General features: G+C 44.1%; 1 protein-coding gene across 3 annotated transcripts in view; it reads right to left on the reverse strand.

Annotated features, from left to right (window-relative positions):
- Positions 1–20,392, reverse strand: part of PARP4 (poly(ADP-ribose) polymerase family member 4) — a 1,988,214-nt gene that overhangs the window by 1,890,373 nt on the left and 77,449 nt on the right. For all 3 annotated transcript variants that reach the window (XM_086935217.1, XM_086935220.1, XM_086935219.1), the window contains exons 2-3: positions 16,310–16,471; positions 7,142–7,274 (exon numbers count right to left, since the gene is read on the reverse strand). In XM_086935217.1, the coding sequence (XP_086791343.1) occupies positions 7,142–7,273 (132 nt within the window). In that variant the 5' untranslated portion in view covers position 7,274; positions 16,310–16,471. The remainder of the gene's footprint in view (positions 1–7,141; positions 7,275–16,309; positions 16,472–20,392) is intronic.

Genomic DNA, 20,392 nt, shown 5'->3' on the forward strand with positions numbered 1-20,392 from the left:
CCCAGCAGTGTGTCTGTCGCCCAATAAACCCGAAATTTAGCACAAGAAAGAAAGAGGAAAGAAAAAGGAAGCACGGTAGTAACTGAAATATGAGAGCAAGAGAAGAAAGTCCAATCTAACTCCCATAGAACAGAAGCCCGGAGGAGGGCCAGAAACACTTTAACCCGGACTCCCAGCCCGCACCTAACCTCCATCCCAACATTCACGACCCACAAGAGACCATGCCAATTGTAGCCCGAGACGAGGAATTATAGCAACAATGCAGCCGCCCATTACATCTAAGGATGATTCAGTCCAAAATACAACCAGCCAAGCAAAGAAAACATAGGAGGGACCCCTCCTTCTGCACGTACCCCAGGACCGCCCGCACACCGAACCCCCATCCCCTAAACAGAAATCAGCAGCTGTGCCCACCAGTTACAACCCTATGTAGGGGAAAACAGAGCGCATTCGGAAGTTCCAAAGTAGTGTTAAAATCCCGGTCTCCATCAGCCAGGCAAACAAAGTCAGAACAAAGGCCCATCACCACTGGCCTGAGCGTTGAAATCCTCCCAGAAATGGCCATTGCTGGAAACATGCCGAAGGCAGAACAAAGGGACAAGATGGCCGTCCCCGACGAAGAGAAAGCATGAAAGGAGAAGGTGAATGTCCCCAGTTAACAATGAGTTGAATGGCAAAAAAGACTAGCATCCCAGCACTTACAGGAGGAAGTACAACCGACTGGGGAAAGGATGAGGCTCCAGAGGCAAAAACAGCAAGGAAGTCTAGCAGCCGGGGAGTCAGCAGACCATGCAGAAACAGTGATGGCGGAAGCTGAACCTCGGTTTGCGGAGTGGAGAAAGACATTGTATCCACAACCACGTCAGCGGGCAAATCATCAACACTGTAGCCAGAGATTGTCAGCTTCATGTCAGGCGCCTGCTGAAACATAGTATCCGGGTCAGGGATAGTTGTAGGCAGCTGGGAACCAGAACGCCACCGGTGTCCCAGCGCAAGCATCGCCTCGTCAATCTTACGGCATAAATCACTATCATTTTGCCGACATGTAGACCTGAAGTCCGCGATAGCTGCCAGGATATCCCCACAAGTTGGGGCCCGCTGCAGTCCCACACAAGACGATATTTGGGTCGACATCCCCGGTCTATCAGAGTGGGTTAGAACAGGCGGGACAGCAGGTCCAGGGGACAAAGAAGCATTCTTCTCCCCGTCCTCAGAGACCGGCGCCATCTTTACTTCGGCAATCTGGTAACAATGGGGAGAGAGGGGCGATCTAAATGTCGGGAAGCATCAGGCGGGGGCGCCGGCAGGAGAGCGGCTCTCAGGACAGGATGGCAAACTGTAAGCGCCCCTTCGCCGCTGGTCCGAAGGCAGCTCCCGGCACAGACGGCTCCACCAGTCGGAGCCGAGTCAGCCCTTCAGTCGCACCACACAAAGAAACGAGGGGGGAAGGGGTCCTGTCCCGCCAGCGCCCACCGCATCCAGGTCCGGAGTGCCACAGGTTCCGAAAGTGACCTCACCGTCTCACTTCGTAGGCAGCAATTTCGCTGCGAGCAGCGACGCCTCCACTAGACGTCTTCCCGGTACAACAGTATCCCGCGGCGGCGATCGGAGCAGGGTCCAGGGGGTGCAATGGCGGACGGCTTGCGCGACGATATCTCCATCCACACGGCTGATAGAGGCCTCGGAGGAACGCGGTTGTAATCAGCGCGTTCATTCCATCGTGTCGCCGCAGCAGTAACTCAGGATAAATGGCAGGATACCAGTGCGGGGATAAGAGGCTCGCGGAGCTGGGAGCCTACACGTCCGTCCTGTCGGCCATCTTGGCTCCTCCCTGGTAATGTGATTTTGATGTTTTAGGGCGCCATTAAACCAGAGCTGATGCTCCTGGTAAGTTAGTGGAATTTCTACGTCCTCGAAAGGAACGTATTCCGCTGGAGGTTCCTCTGCTTTGTAGTAGTGGAATTCGTGTGTTACAGCATTTGCTGCTGGAAATGTTATCCATGAATAGAATACCTCTGTCCGCCGATACTCATGTACCTCTACCACAAATATGACTGTACCACCTCTCGATGATACTCCATTATTTATTAGTTTGTAAGTTACACTCTTTCTTACATTTGCCGGGATGAATACTGCATCCGGGTTGTTTTGCTGAAGACTTGTGTCTTCTGCTAATGGTTGAGTTGCTATTCTAGCTCTCTCCCTTTCCTCATCACTCTCTGCCATTTTGCTGACAGAAAGTTTGCAGAGCAAGATTCAAGGAAACAAAGATTAGGTGCACAATGTTTTGGAACACTGTATCCTTCAAAGTTGAATAAACCAAAAAACTAATACATAGGATTCTCGTCCTACTTAGTTCTGGCGGATACTAACTTTTACCCACTCCAGATGTCTATTGGACTCAGTCAATCGTGCATGCTTAGTTTCACCAGAAGTGCAGAGAAATAGAGAGACAGGCATTTTCAATAAAAAGGTTATTTATTGAGCAGTCTTCTTTCTCATGCAAGAGAAGTAAATTGCAACAATCGTAATACTTGCTATGAAGTAAAGTGCGTACAGTAAAAGGAGCATTATGAAATAATACTGTAAAAGCATTTGTATGGTTTCTAAGCCATAAGATACTAAAAATGGATAAAATACATACAATGATAAATAATGACTAAAAGTACTCAACTGGTGCATCTAAAATACGCCTACCTTGGTGTACCTAACTTAAGTCTAGTACAAGGGAAGAAGTAAGTGAGGTGTAGCTTGAGTTAAATAGTTTCTGCCAAGAATCTATCCAAGAATTCTCTAAGGGTCTAATCAGCTCCGTACCTTGGTTATAGAATGAAGGAGGTCTTGTATCTCTCTCTCAGCACTTGATCACCCAGTAACCCGCAAGGGTAGCAGGGAAACACTGGAGCTGGATTTCTCAGCAGGATAAAAGACAGCGTCTCTCTCAGTGCGTCAGCTGGAGGGTCGGCTTCCTTCGGCACTCGCTACAGCAGGGCGTCGGGCAAGTAGTTAGTCGATCTGCTCCAAACCACTGTGTGTTTGCTAGGGCAGATGTGGGTATATTTATACCTGGAAGGTGCAGAGTTTGACGTAAGGGTGGAAATAATAACGTCACTAAGAACTCAAAGTTCTTTACACGCTCCATGAGTTCTGGGACAAATCAATACTGAAGCAGGGGGAAGCCCCGTACTGCTGAAGGCTGGTTGTCTTCAAGAACTCGTTGTACTCTAGGAGCTTAGTGGAAGTAGCCATGCCGTATTTGGCCTGCATTGGCTGTGCCTAAATATGGTTATGATTCTTGTGCCTATATAAGTATATGATAAGTTACATCTATATAAGGGCATGAATCGGAAAAATTACACTAGAGCCCTAGATACGTTTACAACACAGTTACACATGTAGGAATATCTATTCCAGAGTTTACAGAAATAAAAACATGTTTCTACTTTTATAGATCTTAGTATTGTAGTCAATGCTACTATTTGTATTTAAACTTAGCTACAAATGACTAAATTGGACCGTGGAACCAAATCAATGATAAAAATAGGATGCAATCAATCAAACAAGATTTCAGAAACAATTAAAAATCTACTAATGTTACTTCAACAAACTGAAGATATTTCATCCATTATTATTATTATAATGTTTATCTAATTTCCTCGAGGAATCCTCCTGCTTCGACCCCCATCAGGCAGGCTTTCGGCCTGCTCACTCTACCGAAGCAGTAGTCACGACAGTTCTGGACACCCTGCGCAACTGTGCTGACAGACGCTCTCCACAAGCCCTGGTGCTCCTAGACCTCTCGGCCGCCTTTGACACGGTCGACCACAATATCTTGGTCGACCGTGTCGAACAAGCCGGTGTCAGGGATCTAGCAGCCGGCTGGCTGAGATCCTTCTTGACTGACCGTAACCAAACTCTGCGCCTTGGTGACTTAATGGGCACCAAACAGGCCATCACCTGTGGAGTGCCACAGGGCTCCTCCCTGTCTCCTCACCTATTTAATCTGTATATTCTCCCTCTGATCCAGACCTTAAGAGATAATCAGGTGAGAGTCTTCAACTATGCAGACGACTTACAGCTGCTGTTCACTATCGATAACACCGAAGACTCCATCCGGCACTTCCAGTCCACCATGAGTTTCATCAAAACTTGGATGGACCAGAACCAGCTCAAATTAAATCCGGGTAAAACGGAACTAGTCCTGACCGGCGAAAGCAGCAAGTACTGGGGCCCGCATTACTGGCCTTCTGAACTAGGCCAAGCCCCAACACCTTCCCTGTCAGCCAAAACACTAGGAGTCACTGTGGACCGTGACTTATCTCTCAAAACTCAAGTTGGTCAAGTGGTCTCCAAGTGTTTCTTCCAACTGAAGAAAATCCGGAAGGTACGCCGCCTGCTCACTCCCGAGGCACTCATCCAGGTGGTGATTGCTACTGTATTGTCCCATCTGGACTACGCAAACGCCATCTACCTAGGTCTTCCCAACTACCTAGTTAAGCGACTCCAGATGGCACAGAACCATGCCGCAAGGTTAATTCTGAACCAACCTAGGCGCCAGGCAGCCACCCCCCTCCTTAGGAAACTACACTGGCTCCCGGTGGCCCAGCGATGTGCCTTCAAAACTGGCTGCATAATCTTCAAGTCTCTATACTGTAAAAGCCCATTATTCATCAACAACCTGATTTCCAAATACATCCCGTCCCGCAACCTACGCTCACTCCATCAGAACCTCCTGCAGTCGCCTTCTTTCAACTTAAAGCGTGCAGGAGGTCGCAGGTTTGCCACCCTCGCTCCCTGCTTGTGGAACTCTCTCCCGATGGAGACCCGGAATTGTCAAGATCTCCTCTCCTTCCGGAAAGCCTTGAAGACCTGGCTATTCAGACAAGCATTTCCATAATTCTCTTCCCTCTATGTTCATGTTTTTGCTGATCATAGCGCCAAGCAACCAATTGGTGATAGTGCGCTCTAGAAATATTTTAATAACATAACATTAATAACATAACATTATTAGATAAATGCTCAGTTACAGATGGCAGATTACTAGCAATAGCATTCAATCCAGTGCATTAGATGGCTGTGCTAATTTTCATTCTATTGCTGAACTGCGCAATGGAAAGTGCACACAGGAGGACTTAATTATTGCAGGTTTCATGTGGAAATAAGAATTTCATGCAGAATGGTATACCTTTTTTATTTTAACACAAATTTCCAATTACTGTAAATTGGGCTACAAAATGCAGCTGGCCTTTCAGTTGAACCTACTTGGAGTCACTGTTGATGGGCGGTCGACTAACAGTCATGTATGTGCCCCACACCGTTGCTTGTAGAGTTTTACATTTGTTGTTCTCTCACTCACAAGTGCCTGAAGCAGACCCAACACTAATGGAGACAGCATACGTTTTTTAAACCACCTCACCACTGCAACATACATAACTGCAAGGAATACTGAGAGCCCCTCTCTAAAGTCTCCCACTACACTCATGTTTGGTTATCACAGGAACTCTGGCAAACAGATCAAACTGACTCTCGCAAAACCTACAAATCATTATACTGTTTAATATTTTCAGCTCAAAAATGACAAAATAAATGTTCTCCATTTGTGAAAAGGGCACTGCTTCTTAGAAATCAGTGTAAATATGCCATGTTCAAATGTGGTAAAAACTGATTTTTTACAAAACATTAGAGTGACATATGCAGTCCAAGAACAATGGTTCCCACACTGCACATGAGTATACATGCATGTATACGTGCATGCATTCCAGGGAGCTTCCAAAGTCTGGTAAATTTAACTTCACCAGTGAACAGTGTGTGAAGAGTGCTTACTATCAAAGTAACATCTGCAGGTGGCCGTAATGCACCTCTTATGGGTCGTTATCCTCTTACAATGCCTCCGCTAAAGTCTCCTTTTTAAGCAGCTGCATAATTAATAAAAGTTGGAAGAAAGTTTGACCATTTGCCATCTACTTTGATTATTTTGCGCTAGCTTTCATTCTTTTTACTCTTCATTCTTTAACTTTAAGGCACTAGTCCTGGGAAAAGCATTATATTTAGCCCAGAAGATAACTATTGCTAGTGGTTCCTGACAAACCAATACCAAACTTGTGATCCGCCTGGGCATCTCCAAATGCAACAGGAGTAGATATTTCAGTGGGACATTTCCCTCCCATCTTCTATTAGCGCTGGCTTGGGTGTCTGGGCGCGTTGAGGTTATCACCTCGTTTTAAGTTAGCTTTTTCTAGGTTGGTGAAGGTTTTAAATTCAGTCTAGAGCTAAACAGTACAGTGCCTATTGTGGCCTCCATCGATATTGTTTATTTTTTAGAAATTGTGTTTTTATTCTAGTTTTGTTTGATCATATTTCACGACTGAACTGAATCCCCCCCACCGACCCCCAAAACATGTTTTGACCAGCTTTTCATTTTTACTAAACATGTGTACAGTGTTCTAACAAGTTTACTACAGTTGCCATGAGGAGATTCATCTCTGCATGTCCACTTATCACAAACTCATGCCAACAAATGATGGCCACTATATGTTGAGAATTAGCACTCTTATGCCATGGTCAGCATTCTATTGTTGTTGGGTAGTGTCATGTCATCAACGATTAAAATATTACAAAAATGATCGCCTTAATACCAGGGTTAGCTTTATACCAGAGATGGGCACCCTTGTGGCATGGAAACCCACCCACAATGTGCCATAAGTTACCAACCATTATGCTAGGGCCAACTCTATTCCTTATTGGGCACCATCAGGCCTTGGGAGCCCACAACTGGAAAGAATAACCATGATTACGCAAAGGCTGGTATTAACCAAGGGGTGGGTACCATCAAACTATGGATGCTCACATTATACTTGTAATTACCACCATTAAACCAGGACCAGCATTATATCAGGAGAAGGTACCATACCCTGCATTAACTGAGGGGTGAGTACCATTATGCTATGGATTTGTCAGAATACACTACCACAGTTAGGACAGGAGCAGCATTATATCAAACCCACACTATGCCAAGAATTACAATTGCTGCACCATGATCATCATTATATAAGGTTAGCACTTTCCACTGTTCTTTACACATTGGTAGAATGCACATCCTATTGGGTAATCAAAAAATATATGGACAGAAATGGAATAATACCTTATTATTGAGCACAAAAGATATGGTGCCGCCTTTGTCTTTTATCATTTTTTTCAAACGTTTCTTGTCCTGAGCGGGGAGGTGATTCACCTTTAGGAAGAACACACAGTCTGCAAAGACTTCGACAGCCATCCTGTAAAACATAAGCATTTTTGTTTAAAATAATATATAGTGCAGTCTCAACTTTCTGCTATCTTGTAAATCATGAGTCTGTATAAGCATACAGGTGTACTTGATTAGCTACCATTATTTGAAATGGCTAAATAACATATTTATGCATAAACCTTAAGTAGTATACGGTAGAGGGATATGCTGTAAGTTACTGTCCAGTAATTAATTCACAATATATAGATATGCGGAAAGCCGTCAATAAAGCAACACAGTCATTTAACCGCATGCGCGCTAGCGGGTTTTCCCGCTGCGCGCTGAAATTTGAAAATCGCGGCTTTCGTGACAAAGCCAGCTCGTCATGCGCGCAGCGCAGGTAATGCCCATGACGAGCTGGCTTTGTCATCCGCATCGAAGGGGTTAAACGGTTGTGCCATATGGTTGGTGGATCCTGGGCCAATGAAAGGCCGGCGATGGGGCGTCACCATTTTCATATTTGTTGCTTAATGCAATGTTTATGGCGCTCTAAATGCAAAACATTAACTAGTAGCCTAATATCTGTGCCAAGGATCCACCAACCATATGGCAAAACTGTTTGAATGACTGTGTTGTTTTATTGACGGCTTTCCGGACTGATGACGGCAAGAGCCAGAAGCGACACGTTTCTGGCGCTTGATCTGCATGTCACAAAAAAGGGAAAAAAAATCTTTTTACTATATTTTATACATGACAAACTCTATACAGCAAGTGATTAAAATTCATTATGTGGCTATGATTTCCCTGAACTGTAACAGATAAAACAGCTTCGAGAGAGCGAAGTCACTATCACTGAAACGTACCAAAATGGGGTTTGCCCCCCAAAAATTGTAATTCAAAATTACACATTCTGATTAACTGAATCAGGAACGATGGAACTTTATGTAGGAAGGTGGATACCTGACTATGGTTACCCCAGATTTTTTGCCTAGTGTTTAGCTGGTTTTCGACTTAGTTGGCCTGGGATCCTGCTAATCAGGACCCCATGCTATCTGCTCTCTCTGTAAAATGGACTCTATGTACCTTAGGTACATCTCCAATTGGATATTGGGTCACCTTATGAGCCCCTGTACAGTGTACTATAGGTACCCAGGGCATAGGTGCATCCAAGGCCCACCAGGGGCTGCAGCATGTATTATGCCACCCCTGGCTGGCCACCCAAATTGGCACAACTGGCTGATCACTCAGCTGGGGCAAGGTGGTGTAATCACCCCTTGTTTAGATATAGTATTCCTATATCTAACCTTATATCTAGACACATATATACCTATAAGTCACTCCTATGGCAGGCCTTAACAATCCTGGAGGCAGAGTGCTTGGTTTTATGTGAGATGGTGCTTTAGCATGAGCTGAGCCTGTCTGCAGCTGTCGGAACCATGTCCTTATAGCTGTTTTAGAATATTGCCATACCATATACTCTTAAGTGCATTATGAACCTCGCGGTTAAATGCTAACTCTGGTTTGGCTTTATCAAAACATGTCGAGTAAGGACCCCCCTGTCATAGAAGATGATGAGGATGAGGTTGGGGAAGAATCTGGGGGGGATGATGCTAGCCAGGTCCAGGTCAGGAGACTTAGCCAGGCTAACCTAAGCCGCTTAGGGGCTGAGAATGGGACAGCCCTATTAAGGCCCATAAGTAGGCTTAGCCAGAGGTATAGGAGGGATAGGTCTAGCTCAGGCGAGTCCCATCACTCCAATGCTTCTAGGGGTTCTCAGAGGGGAATGACATCTCCTCAGAGGAGAGAACACCAGGCTAGGATGAGGGAAGTCAATCTCAGAATTGAGAGAGAGCAACTTGCCCTAGCCCAGGAAAAACTTGCTTTTGAAAGAAAAAGGAAGTTAGGTGGGGTAGAACCCACTGGTGGCAGCAATATCCCTACGGATAAAGACAGGTCCTATGACAATAGACACCTGAGTAAGATTGTGCCCCCCTACAAAGATGGGGATGACATCCACAAGTGGATAACTGCTTTGGAGAGGGCCTGCAAAGTACAGCAGGTACCCCAAAGTCAGTGGGGAGCAATCTTGTGGCTCTCCTTTTCAGAAAAAGGTAGAGATGAGCTCCTCACAGTTAGTGATGATGATGCTAACAATTACACTGTCCTGAAGAGTGCTCTGATTGATGGGTTTGGCTTTACAACCATCACCATAAGGGTTGTTTGGACTGTTGCAAGGTGCTCACTAGAATAGTGAACATCATATACAAGGCCAACTTCTCACACTTTAAAACTGAAAAGTTCACCCATTTGAGGGAAATATGCCTTTATGATGGATTTGCTATATTCATAAGTGTTGGAGGAGAGGGGAGTAAGTAGGCAGGCAGGAGCAGCAAAATACTGTGAACATCTCTTAGCTAGTACGTCTATAGCGGGATCACTGACCATCAGATGACTATCTTCACATTGATTGCATGAGTGGGTATGTGAGGGATGCCCCTCTACCTACAAGACTAACAACTGCAGTGATCCTTCTCCTTCCCTAGTGCAGAACTGGGATGGCTTCCAGCAATTCCAAAGTGGCTGAACAATGAGGGCTACTGTGGTGACTTGGCAGAAACAATGAGTCTACTCTGCCCAATAAAAGTAGAATAAACAACATGTGGGGGGCTTCTGAGAGCATACCTATTCAATAGACCACTCATTAATTTGTAAAAAAAAAAAAAAAAAGTAAGGGCCAGGGACTTTGTCAAGAGGCCACTGTAGCGTGCACCATTCATTGCCCCTGCCGGGACTGTCAATGTCATACCAACACAACTACTAACCATCACACTCCTACAAGTGTGACACTTCAGACCATTCCTTGCCTCCAAAGTTATAAGAATTTCCTCGGCAGCAGTTATTAGTCATTTTAATGTATATTTAATTAATAAACTGTGGCTGTGTTCAGCTCCAAATTTGACAGACAGCAGCACCATCTGGCCAACTGTCATAAGTGCTGGTGTTGACAATTAATTGTTGGTACCGAAAACCACCGGCTCAAAATGAGCACTGAAATAGACCGCGACCTTTACACAAATACTAAGTCCGACCGCTTCAGATGCCCATTGAGACTAACAACTGCCACCTTCACAGTTACAGTGACCACTCAGTAGCTAACAAACAACACAGATGTCAACACTCCTACCCACTTGCTATTTGTGAAAGGACGGTCAATGTTCAGGATACTATTAACTGGAAACATGCACACCACCTGTTCAGTTACTGTACAACAGTGATGCAAGTTTCTATACTATGTGAATGTGCTAAATGTTTATTATTGCCATTCTGTAGCTACAGGGGCTTAGCTTAGACAGTGAAATTTGGTGTTCTGCATCTCAAATTTCCTAACTAAAAAGGTGATGTGTCGCAGAGTAAATGGGTGAGATGGCTAAGGTTCGGGATGGACTGTTCGCATGAGGTGCAGGGTCAGTACTGATCTGCATCAGGTGGGCCTCAGGGGCTGATTTAGGGTTTCGCGGACAGGTTACTCCTTTGCAAAGGTGAAAAAGTACCCTGTATGCCAAATTCAAGATCTGTTCACCTGATGTTTAGTTGGGCAGACTGAAAGTTTTACACCGACTGAGTAAAATGTACTCCCTTGGTGTAAAATGTCCTTCGACAGCTCAAGAGAGTAGAGGCTGTTGAAGGTAAGCCATCCCACTTCCCACCGTATTTAGAGTGGACAGTTGCATGGCTTTTATTTTTCTAACTGTCCACTACCATCCGGTAAATCCTGGCAGTGAGGGACATGAAAGGGAAAAAAAGAAAAAAAAACTGAACACCATTGGAAATAACTTCCATGGTGTGTGTGTGGGGTCCATTATTGTTTTATTTAAATGCTACCCCGAGCGAACGTCAGAAGTTAGACTATTTGAAACTATCTATTCCATCACCTTTTGGGTGTCTGATTGCCAGTAGTATGCATGGAAACCCGAGACTCGTGCAGCTTTCAAGACAACTACTGATCAGAACCCGGACAGAAATAGCAGACCCAAATGCCTAGCCGAGAATGCATTTATTTGGGGGATATCACACCCCAAACACTCCCCTGAAGCTACTTCCCTATGTAGATGCTTCGGGGGAAAAGATAACTTTTTGTTCAGATAATCTGATCTAAATATTTTTTTACCCTGTATATGTGTGTAGTGAACGTTCAAATATTTTATGCAGAAATAATATGAGACATAAATATTGCTTCATAAACTTTGTTCGATTGGGTGTAGAAACTTATTTTTGGAGAGATCAATACGAGACATTATTTATGAGTGGTACGCTCTTCTCTCAAAAGTTAAGTAGTAAGATCCCAGAAGAGACGAGCACTACATAGCTCAGCAAGAACCTGACCTTATCAGTCCAGTTAAACCCACCGTCCAGAAAATAGGATTGTCTTCAAATAACTCTTCTCCTTGTCCAAATTCAAATTCATTTGCATGGGGCAAGCCTGTCCACGGTTTAAACGTTATACTGTTTAGAGGGAGGAGCTGTATTATTTTACCAATATTTTTGTACAGCACAGCTTTCATTAATACCCTCTTGCAAAAGGGTGGACTGTTGGTTTTCGTGAGCAGAGTCTGCTTTATATATAATTTCAAAATCAAAAAGGAGGAGGGATTTGGGCAACCATAAAGAACAATTAGAGTGAACAGAGGTCATTGAAATCTGGGCTACGTTACTCTGGCAAGGCTTAATGTGGCTAGAAACAGCTTTGTGCAAAGTTTCAGAACAATTGTTCCCTTTGTAGATTCTTTTTTTATACATAAATATTTGTATTGTGTATTTGTATTGAGCAGAAGAGTAAAGAGTAAAACCTTAAAAACAGATTGACACTGGCATGACACACCCTTCATACTAAAGAAGACCTTATGGCTTGAAGCAAGCAGACAAAATGGCAACCTTTTAAATCAATCCAGATCACTATAGTCCACCCATTGACCCACACTTAAAAAATGTCTGGGACAGCCCCTAGTTATTTACACCGTACACTCAGTTTGCATGCACCAGTCCAGTCCGCCTTCTACTGCGACCTGGAGGGTGGTTTCCCTTTACCCCACATCTGGGCAATATTTCTGCTGGTGAATGCAAGAGCGACTTCGCAGTACAGGATAGTATATTTGGTAAAGTTTGGTTGCGCCATATCCCAAGATCAACCAATATCTGTGTTAGGTCCACCTGCTCTTCAGTAACCTTCACGAGGCACTGACCCACCCGTGTCCAAGATTACCGTATATAGTGTGTAGCAATTTCCACTCTGGACACAGCCCCGCAGGCACTTATCATCCTCTACTTTGCCCATATGGGAGAGTTTAGTTGAACCGTAATATTCATAATGTAGTCATTTTAGTTGCACTAATCTGAAGCCCAAGTTAAGACTTCTTTTGGTTAGCAAAGTGCCGCTCGCCAGTCCTCGTCTGTTAATAATCTCAGGTCCCTCTCCCATCTACAATGTAGTGCATTTAGGGATGGCTAGCAGTTAATGACCAATGTCCGGTAAATATGGGAAATGAAGCGTTTGTGCAGGGGGGCCCCTTCCACTCTGAATTCTCGTGGACAATCATCTGCTACTTCATGCAGCAGATCATTATACCCCTTGAGGGCGTGTTGGATCGGTCTGTATCTACAGAGCTGAGTGGCAGCCAGATTGAACTGTCCTTGCAACTCTGTGACTAAGAAGAGGTCCTGTAAACCCGAAACATATCCTAACTTTGTTATCCCAATCATGTTCCATTGCTTCCTACACTCCAGTGCCCAGGATGGCAGATTCCCACAGCGGACTCTGAAGTGCTTGTATCCCTTCCTAGCCCGTTTACCCGTAGGCTAACTTCCATATAAGGACTACCAAATCCATTGGGATGAATGACGAGTCTGCACTTTTGAACATATAGCTTCCTTATGTTCCTTTGTGGGTCTAGGGAATGCCTGTGATCCCTAAGTGGAGGTTCCTGCAAGGGGGCGAATGACCAGTCATTTATGACCACTAGCTCTGTAGCCCAATAGTATAGACGGAGGTCAGGTATTGCTAACCAACTCATATAGGGGCTCTAGTCAGAGTTTGTAATGCTATACGTGGGGTCCCCCATCCTAAAGGGTAATAGAATTCATTGCTTTGAAGAACTCCTCAGACACCTCCTATAAAGTGTTCTATAGTAGATAAAAGAACTTATGTAACACAATAATTTTGTGTAGGGCAGCCCAACCCATCAGGGGACAGCGGAGGCGATCGCCAGTGACCCACATCTCTCCTTTAATCTTTAAGGACTCTCCCAAAGTTGTTCCTCTGGAACTCACCAAGATCTAAGGTAAACTGGACCCCCAGGTATTGGAATTCTACTGTGGACCACCATAGGGGGTAAGGCCAATACACGGGGGGAGCCCGGTTGTTCAGCGGGAAAGCCACTGACTTATGCCACTTCATCCGTCCCCTGAATACCTCCTGAAGGTTTTTAACATTTTCAGTGCTCTGGGAATGGAGTACATTGGGTCAGCTAGGTATAGTAGCACATCATCTGCATAAATAGACATAATGTCCTCCCAGTCCAGTCCCCATTGCTGACCCCGCAACTGGGTGTCGGCCCATACCCAGCAAGCCAAGGTCTCCAGGAGTAGGGCAAACAACAAAGGGGAGAGTGGGCATCCCGGTCTCATCCCTTTCTCCAAGGCAAACTCCCATGCCAGGGATCCAAACAGCTGCACCCGAACTACTAGCCTAGTGTGTACAAAACGTAACCAAGGAATTAGCTCTCTCCCAAAGTCTATCCTGCCCAGCATCTCGTTCCGGACCCGCCAATCTACTGAATCAATTGCCTTTTTAGCATCCAGGCATAACAATATTACAGGTTCACCCAGGGTCCTCCTTCTTGCCAGGCATCCAAAGAGTCTTCGTTAATTGAAACGAGTGGATCGCACAGGCATGAATTCTGTCTGGTCCGGAGCCACCAGTTTGTCACTCTCTTGAATCAGGCAGTTAGCTAACATTTTGGCAAAGATTTTCACTTCTGTATGTAATAGGGTAATCGGCCTGTAGGAGGCACATTGGTCTGGTGGCTTTCCCTCCATGTGGATAAGGACAATAGTGGCTGGCCTAAGATTACGGACAAGCACTCTTCTCCATTGACCTCACCCAAAAATCTGTGTTTTGGGTCACACACTAGTCACATGATGCAGCAAACAAATTCGGCCAGGGCGTTAGGACCAGGAGTTTCCCCACTGTGGAGCTAGTGTATAGCATCTCCATCTTATCAGTGCTGATCTCCCTGTCAAGTGCCATTGAGTCCTCTCAGTCCAAAACCAGGGTAGGCAGGTCCCTCACAAACCTCCAAAGGTTGTCGCCCTGCACTTCAAACCCAGGACCCAGTCTGCGATGTGAGATGCACAGGCCGCAGAGATCTCATCCGCAAGCTGCATCAGCACCCCCTCCCTGTTTATCTCCTGGTGTATCCAGAGGCTCCTTTCCTCTCTGTTCCTCAACCATGACAACAATTCCAGCTTTATTACCCACCTCATAACTGGTGTTGTTTGGATTCGTAGTGGGCATTCCCCTTTTCCTCCATCAAGCATCTATACTCTTCACTCGTGAAAGCAATATAGTGTAGGAGTTCAGGACAAGATTGGACAATGTATTACCTTTCCCATTCCGACAATCTGGTCTTAGAATTCGGTTACCTCCTGCAATCTTTTCCTCTTTTACCCATTTACATTTTTACCCATTTGTTATATTCTGGTCTTCTCCTTCCCTGCTGCTCAGCCTGTGTGTGTGATGTCATCAGAATGTTTGTGCATGCATGGTTTGAATGTGTGGTCAGTTTGAGTGAGTGAGGCCGAGCAGCTGGGTGCTGCTCCCGATGGGGCCTTCTTTACTATCTAACCTATGACTAATAAATCTACTTAATTACACCAACGGCTACTGGATTTGCTTACCTCCCAAAGTAATTTCTTCAATGTAACACCATTTCTCTTTTTCCCACTACTAACCCCAGATCTGGTGTTAGTAATGAGAATATTTAGAGATCCATTTATCTTAGGTCTCCAAGGCCATTTAACTTTTGACTCAGGAAGTCCTTTAATTATAGTACTATGACAATCATGACAATATATATTCACACATATGGTATAATACATATGTGACTATTGCATCATAACATATGAGCCATTGTTTGTAGTTTGACCATGTCAATAAAATATTACAACAAAAAATTTACAAAGAGGAAAGAGGGAATACCTGATTTTTTTAAGGGACGTCTTTCAAATGAGTACACTTTAGCAAAAGTGCTGAACTATAGCTGGCTTATTTTGTGTACAAATGTAGTCCTAAACGAAACCATTCCACAACATGGAGAACAAACCCACAACTCACCTGTACAAATATTTCCATGGAAACAGTAGTCTTCGATCCGACTCTCCACCTCCTGTGAAATATCTCATGGTGTGACTATTTCGTCTGTCTACCTCCACATATCTTTATAGACTGAGGGCCTGATTCACAGAACATTCTGTATGAGTAGCTACCGCTTAATCCAGGCTTAGGTGGCAGTTCCACCAGACGATCCAGACCGGGGTCACAAAGCATTTTCTGTGAGCAGGTGAGTCTTTCTCCAGGCTCAGGTATGACATAATTGTGAATATCCTTGAAAAAGATATACTTACAGTTTATGTGTGTAAGCATGTCGTATTCATGGAATCTACTCATGAAAAAACTATGTCAATTAGCCTAAAAATTCAGGTTTAACTCGTACATTAATCTGGAGTAAAACACACCTACTCGTTGAAAAGCTTTGTATATCCGGACCCAATTGGGCAATTGCTGTTATCTTTGCATAAATGTAGCTGTCCGGAGTAATCAGCAATGTGGACTGATTGTCTAAGAACTTTGAAGCCTTCTTGCATGGATTCCAGATCACCAGAATCCTCAACCTGTTTACCTAGTTCTGTCTCCTACTTTGAATAGTTCTGTGTGCCCCAGGTGAGGGAGAGATGATTCAAAACACTAAATCCTGGCTGACTTACATCACAGCCTTCACTTCATTAAAAACTGAACACTAGTCTTAGTACCTTCTTGATGGATGATCTGGGAAGAACGTAAAGTGGCCTGTTGACTGAGCTGGAATGAAGAAGAGGCTGCTAGAGGACCGCTGCTGGCTGGCAAGCAATTTGAGCAGATGTCAGCACTTGTTCAGATACTTGCAGGCTTGATGGCTGCCAATCACACATAACCTATCAACAGAAATAAAAATAAGGCTGATCAAACTATCAAGATTTAATTAATGTACATTTTCTCTGTTCAATCTTTTAATACTTTATTTTATTTCTAGTATTCATTTATATATATTTATGGCCAAAAGGACCTCTGAATTAACTTTCTCCCTGTTAATAATTATGCAAACAATCCACATAAATGTAACCCAATTTGGTACATTACATGCAATGTAATTACACAATATTCAGAACATCAGGCACATTGAAGCACAATAACCATTAAAGGACAGAGAAATATAGAAAGCAATACAGAGGAAAAGAGATACAAATTTGAATTCTCACGATTTCCGTCTTATCATTACAGCCAAGGTAATCCATAGTCCTTCAAGGCGCCATCTAACTCTTCCAGGGGCCGCAGGGAAAACACATGACAAAAGGCAGCTCTAGGGGTACCACCAGCCCTGAACAGGTACTCCACCACTATCCTACCTCCTTGCCCAAAGATGACATGGGAAAACGTAACTCCATGGTATTCTGCCTTTCAAAGAGTACCAATCTTCAAATCAAGTTATTTTGGAATCTGTCTTTTATGTACGCAATTAGCTCTTTTTTTGTTGAGTGCCTTCCCTGATGTTCCTGTCTACACAGCCGCCTAAAAAACATACTTTTTTCTTCGGTGTTTTCGATAGTGCTTAATGTTGCTGTTATATTCTGCCTCTTTGCTTGTAGTTTTTTTTAACTGCATACTTAGGGCTGACTTGAAAGCACAGCTGTCGGTCTGAGTTCATGTAATCATAAAAAAGTTTTAAAATAAGTACAGAGAGAGGGTCTTTGGCACAGCTCCTTTGTTGATCTTCTTCCCTACGGCACCTTGATTAAGCATTAGCTATGTTACTCCGCTTATGGACAGCGGAAGCCGTTGCATGGCTCATAACTGATAGAAGCTTTTTAAATGCAAATCCAATGTCAATTATAGCAGGAAGGGGTTTAAATGATCAAATCTCTCACAAATATAAGAGGAAGGAGTGCTACATTGTGAACTATGTGACAGAGATAATAGGAAGAAGTTTTAAACTATGAAATCCATAGCGAATACCATGTGCATTGTTTACCAATCAGAGACCTTCTTACACAGATCTCTATTTCAGGAGTCACTACAGGGGGTTGGTTTTCATTATCTACAGTTGTAATTTTTTGTTTAGTAGTTAGTTTTATGTGAATTAAAGTAAGTTTTCTTTATAAAAGTAAAATTATTAGCTGGCCATTCATGTATCACGTGTTGGTGTGTTCCATGCACAGTTCTGCGTTTCCAACCCACAGCACCTCCCTCGGTAAGAGTTGGACTCCTTAATTTCGCTACTATGAAAGTCAAAAGTAGCTGCTAGAAACTGCTCTAGAGCTGTTCATGGGGGGGGAGGCAGAGTCCATGAACAGAGGATGGGGGGGGCGGAGTCTGCGAGCACTAAATGGTCTAGGCCCCTGGGGACAGGAAATGACCTACTAGAGTACTACATATGTTAACGGAGAAACATATTTTTGCCTATGTAATTCACCTTAACAAAGACAAGAAAGGTGGGGTGTGCATACTAACTGCAGTGCATGCGGACCGTAATCTACCCCGAAGGGAGACCGTGGGCAGGTGATGGAGAATGGTTTCCTATAGAGAAAGCGGGTCTCCCTGGCCTCGTTCTTTGACCTTAAGGCAGGCCAAGACTTTCTGTGCTCCACATTACAGAAACTGATCGCAACATCTACTGGCCCTTTGATAGTGAGAGGAGACTGGAATTCAGAAGTACTGGAGGTCAGCAGAGCAGTATGGGGGCACGGGACGCTGTCTTGAAAGGGCTTGCAGTGGTTGACAAGGTCTTGGAGACATCTGAATCTCATTCAAATAGATTACACACATCTTGCGGCAGCACACAAATCTTATGCGCATCTAGACATGAGCCAGACTTATACAATTGGCCCAGAGGTTGAGACTCAGCCTAAGCAGGCGCAATCCCAGTGCATATGGTGCAAAATACTCAAAGTACGCTGGCGATGACATCTGCTATACTTAAATAATCCAAAATATTCATTGGCCAAGGTAGGACAAATAATATATGAGCATTGGATTAAACAGGTAGACTGCTGACCTCAAGGCTAAAGGCTAACCACAATCAAACCTTTGTGGGTGCAATATGGGAGGGGGATGTGTCAGTGTTGGCAGAGGACGGGGGAATGCAATGGCTCCACAATTTCTACAAATGGCTGTACAACGTTGATGCCTAGGACCCAGAATAAGGTGTACATATAGAATGCAAAGTTCAAGAGACTCCAAGCAGAGGCAATTGAGCAGTCTATTACTAAGGATGAAGAGCTACAGGCCATCAAAGGCCTCAAACCATCTAAAGCCCCAGAGACAGATCGCTTCACCCCCATTAGACAAAACCTTCTGGAGGCCATTCATAGATTTACTAACTAGATGGTTCACTCTTTCGTGATAAGCGAAAGAGTCGCCAGCCCCCCATTGCTGAAAGCCTTCATAGTTGCACAGATGTATAGATGGTTGCATTGAAATTTTAATTATGTAATGGAGGAATTTACGGACACTTTTAATTAACTGTGGTCTGCTAAGTTTTAGCAGGTCTCATGAGTAGTTGTATTTTCTCGCTTTTGCAACATTGATCATTTGTTTATACTGTAATACTTCTTTTAATGCTCATTTTTGTGAATTCTTTTATGACAACATTTGTCGAAATAAAGATACAATGAATGAATGAATGAAAGCCAAAACAGGTCATCCCAAAAGCGGGAAAGACAGAAAAGACTTTGGGACCTACAGGCCTATCTCACTACTCAACATCAGTGCAAATATCTATATGAAAATCCTCACATTGAGTTGGACAGATTCCTTTCCCAATAGTTCACCCAGACTAGTCTGGTTTTGAGAAGGGTTGGTGAGTCAGCGGTAATATGAGGTAAATTACTCATATAGTTGAACAGACCAAAAAACTCAAGAGCGAAGGGATTCTCCTCTCACTTGATGCCAAGAAGTTCTGTAAATGGGGGACATTTCCTCCTGGAAGTGATAGTAGCAAGGAGAGTCAGGAATAGGTTCATGGCCATATATGGATGGCCTACGCAGGGACAAACATGCAGATCAGACTTAATAACACATTTTTCGGAAAAGGTGATCAAGACTGGGAGTCAACTCTTTCTCATGCTTTCTGCCTACAACTGAAACCCTTAGCACAGAGGATCTGCAACAATGAGACTATCAAGGAGTTTAACTCACATCCCAATTAGTTCAATATAATGATGTTTGGTGACAATATTCTACTCTCGGTCTCCGACAAGATTATGTTAATAATGGGTCTGTTACTCGCGCTTACACAATTCAGAAACCTCACCAGCTACAAAATAAATGCCACCAAAGGGAAGAATCCTATGACTTCCCTTAACCTGCTCACCCATTTACAAAGCTCCCACCATTCAAATGTAGAGGCAGATCTATTCAGTACAAATGGATACACCTCATACACATTTCAGTGGGTTCTCCCCGCGAACTACACTACCTTGTCCACCTAGATAAAGAGGCCTTCAGAGATGGCATAACCTGGATCTGTTGTGGCTAGGATGAGTGGCATCCATTAAGAGGACAGCCATCCCACAGATCCACCTCTTCTTCCACTACCTACTAGTGATGATACAGAAGAGCACTTGGGCAGAATTCAAAAGCAGCTATACACCAACTTCATAAGGGGGTGGGGGTGGAGATGGACAAGACTAAGGATCAGACAAAGCTTTAATCCCATAAAGAAAAGAGGCATGGGCATCCTTGACATACTTAACAATTACAAAGCAGTGCAAATGTTATGTATGTTGGAGTGGTCGTGGAAAGAGATGTAGCACCAATGTTGCTTCATTGACCTCTTGCTGGAGGGACCATCAATGTGA

This window comes from Lissotriton vulgaris, chromosome 8 (genome assembly GCF_964263255.1).
Source record: "Lissotriton vulgaris chromosome 8, aLisVul1.2, whole genome shotgun sequence".
NCBI classification, from domain to species: Eukaryota; Metazoa; Chordata; class Amphibia; order Caudata; family Salamandridae; genus Lissotriton; species Lissotriton vulgaris.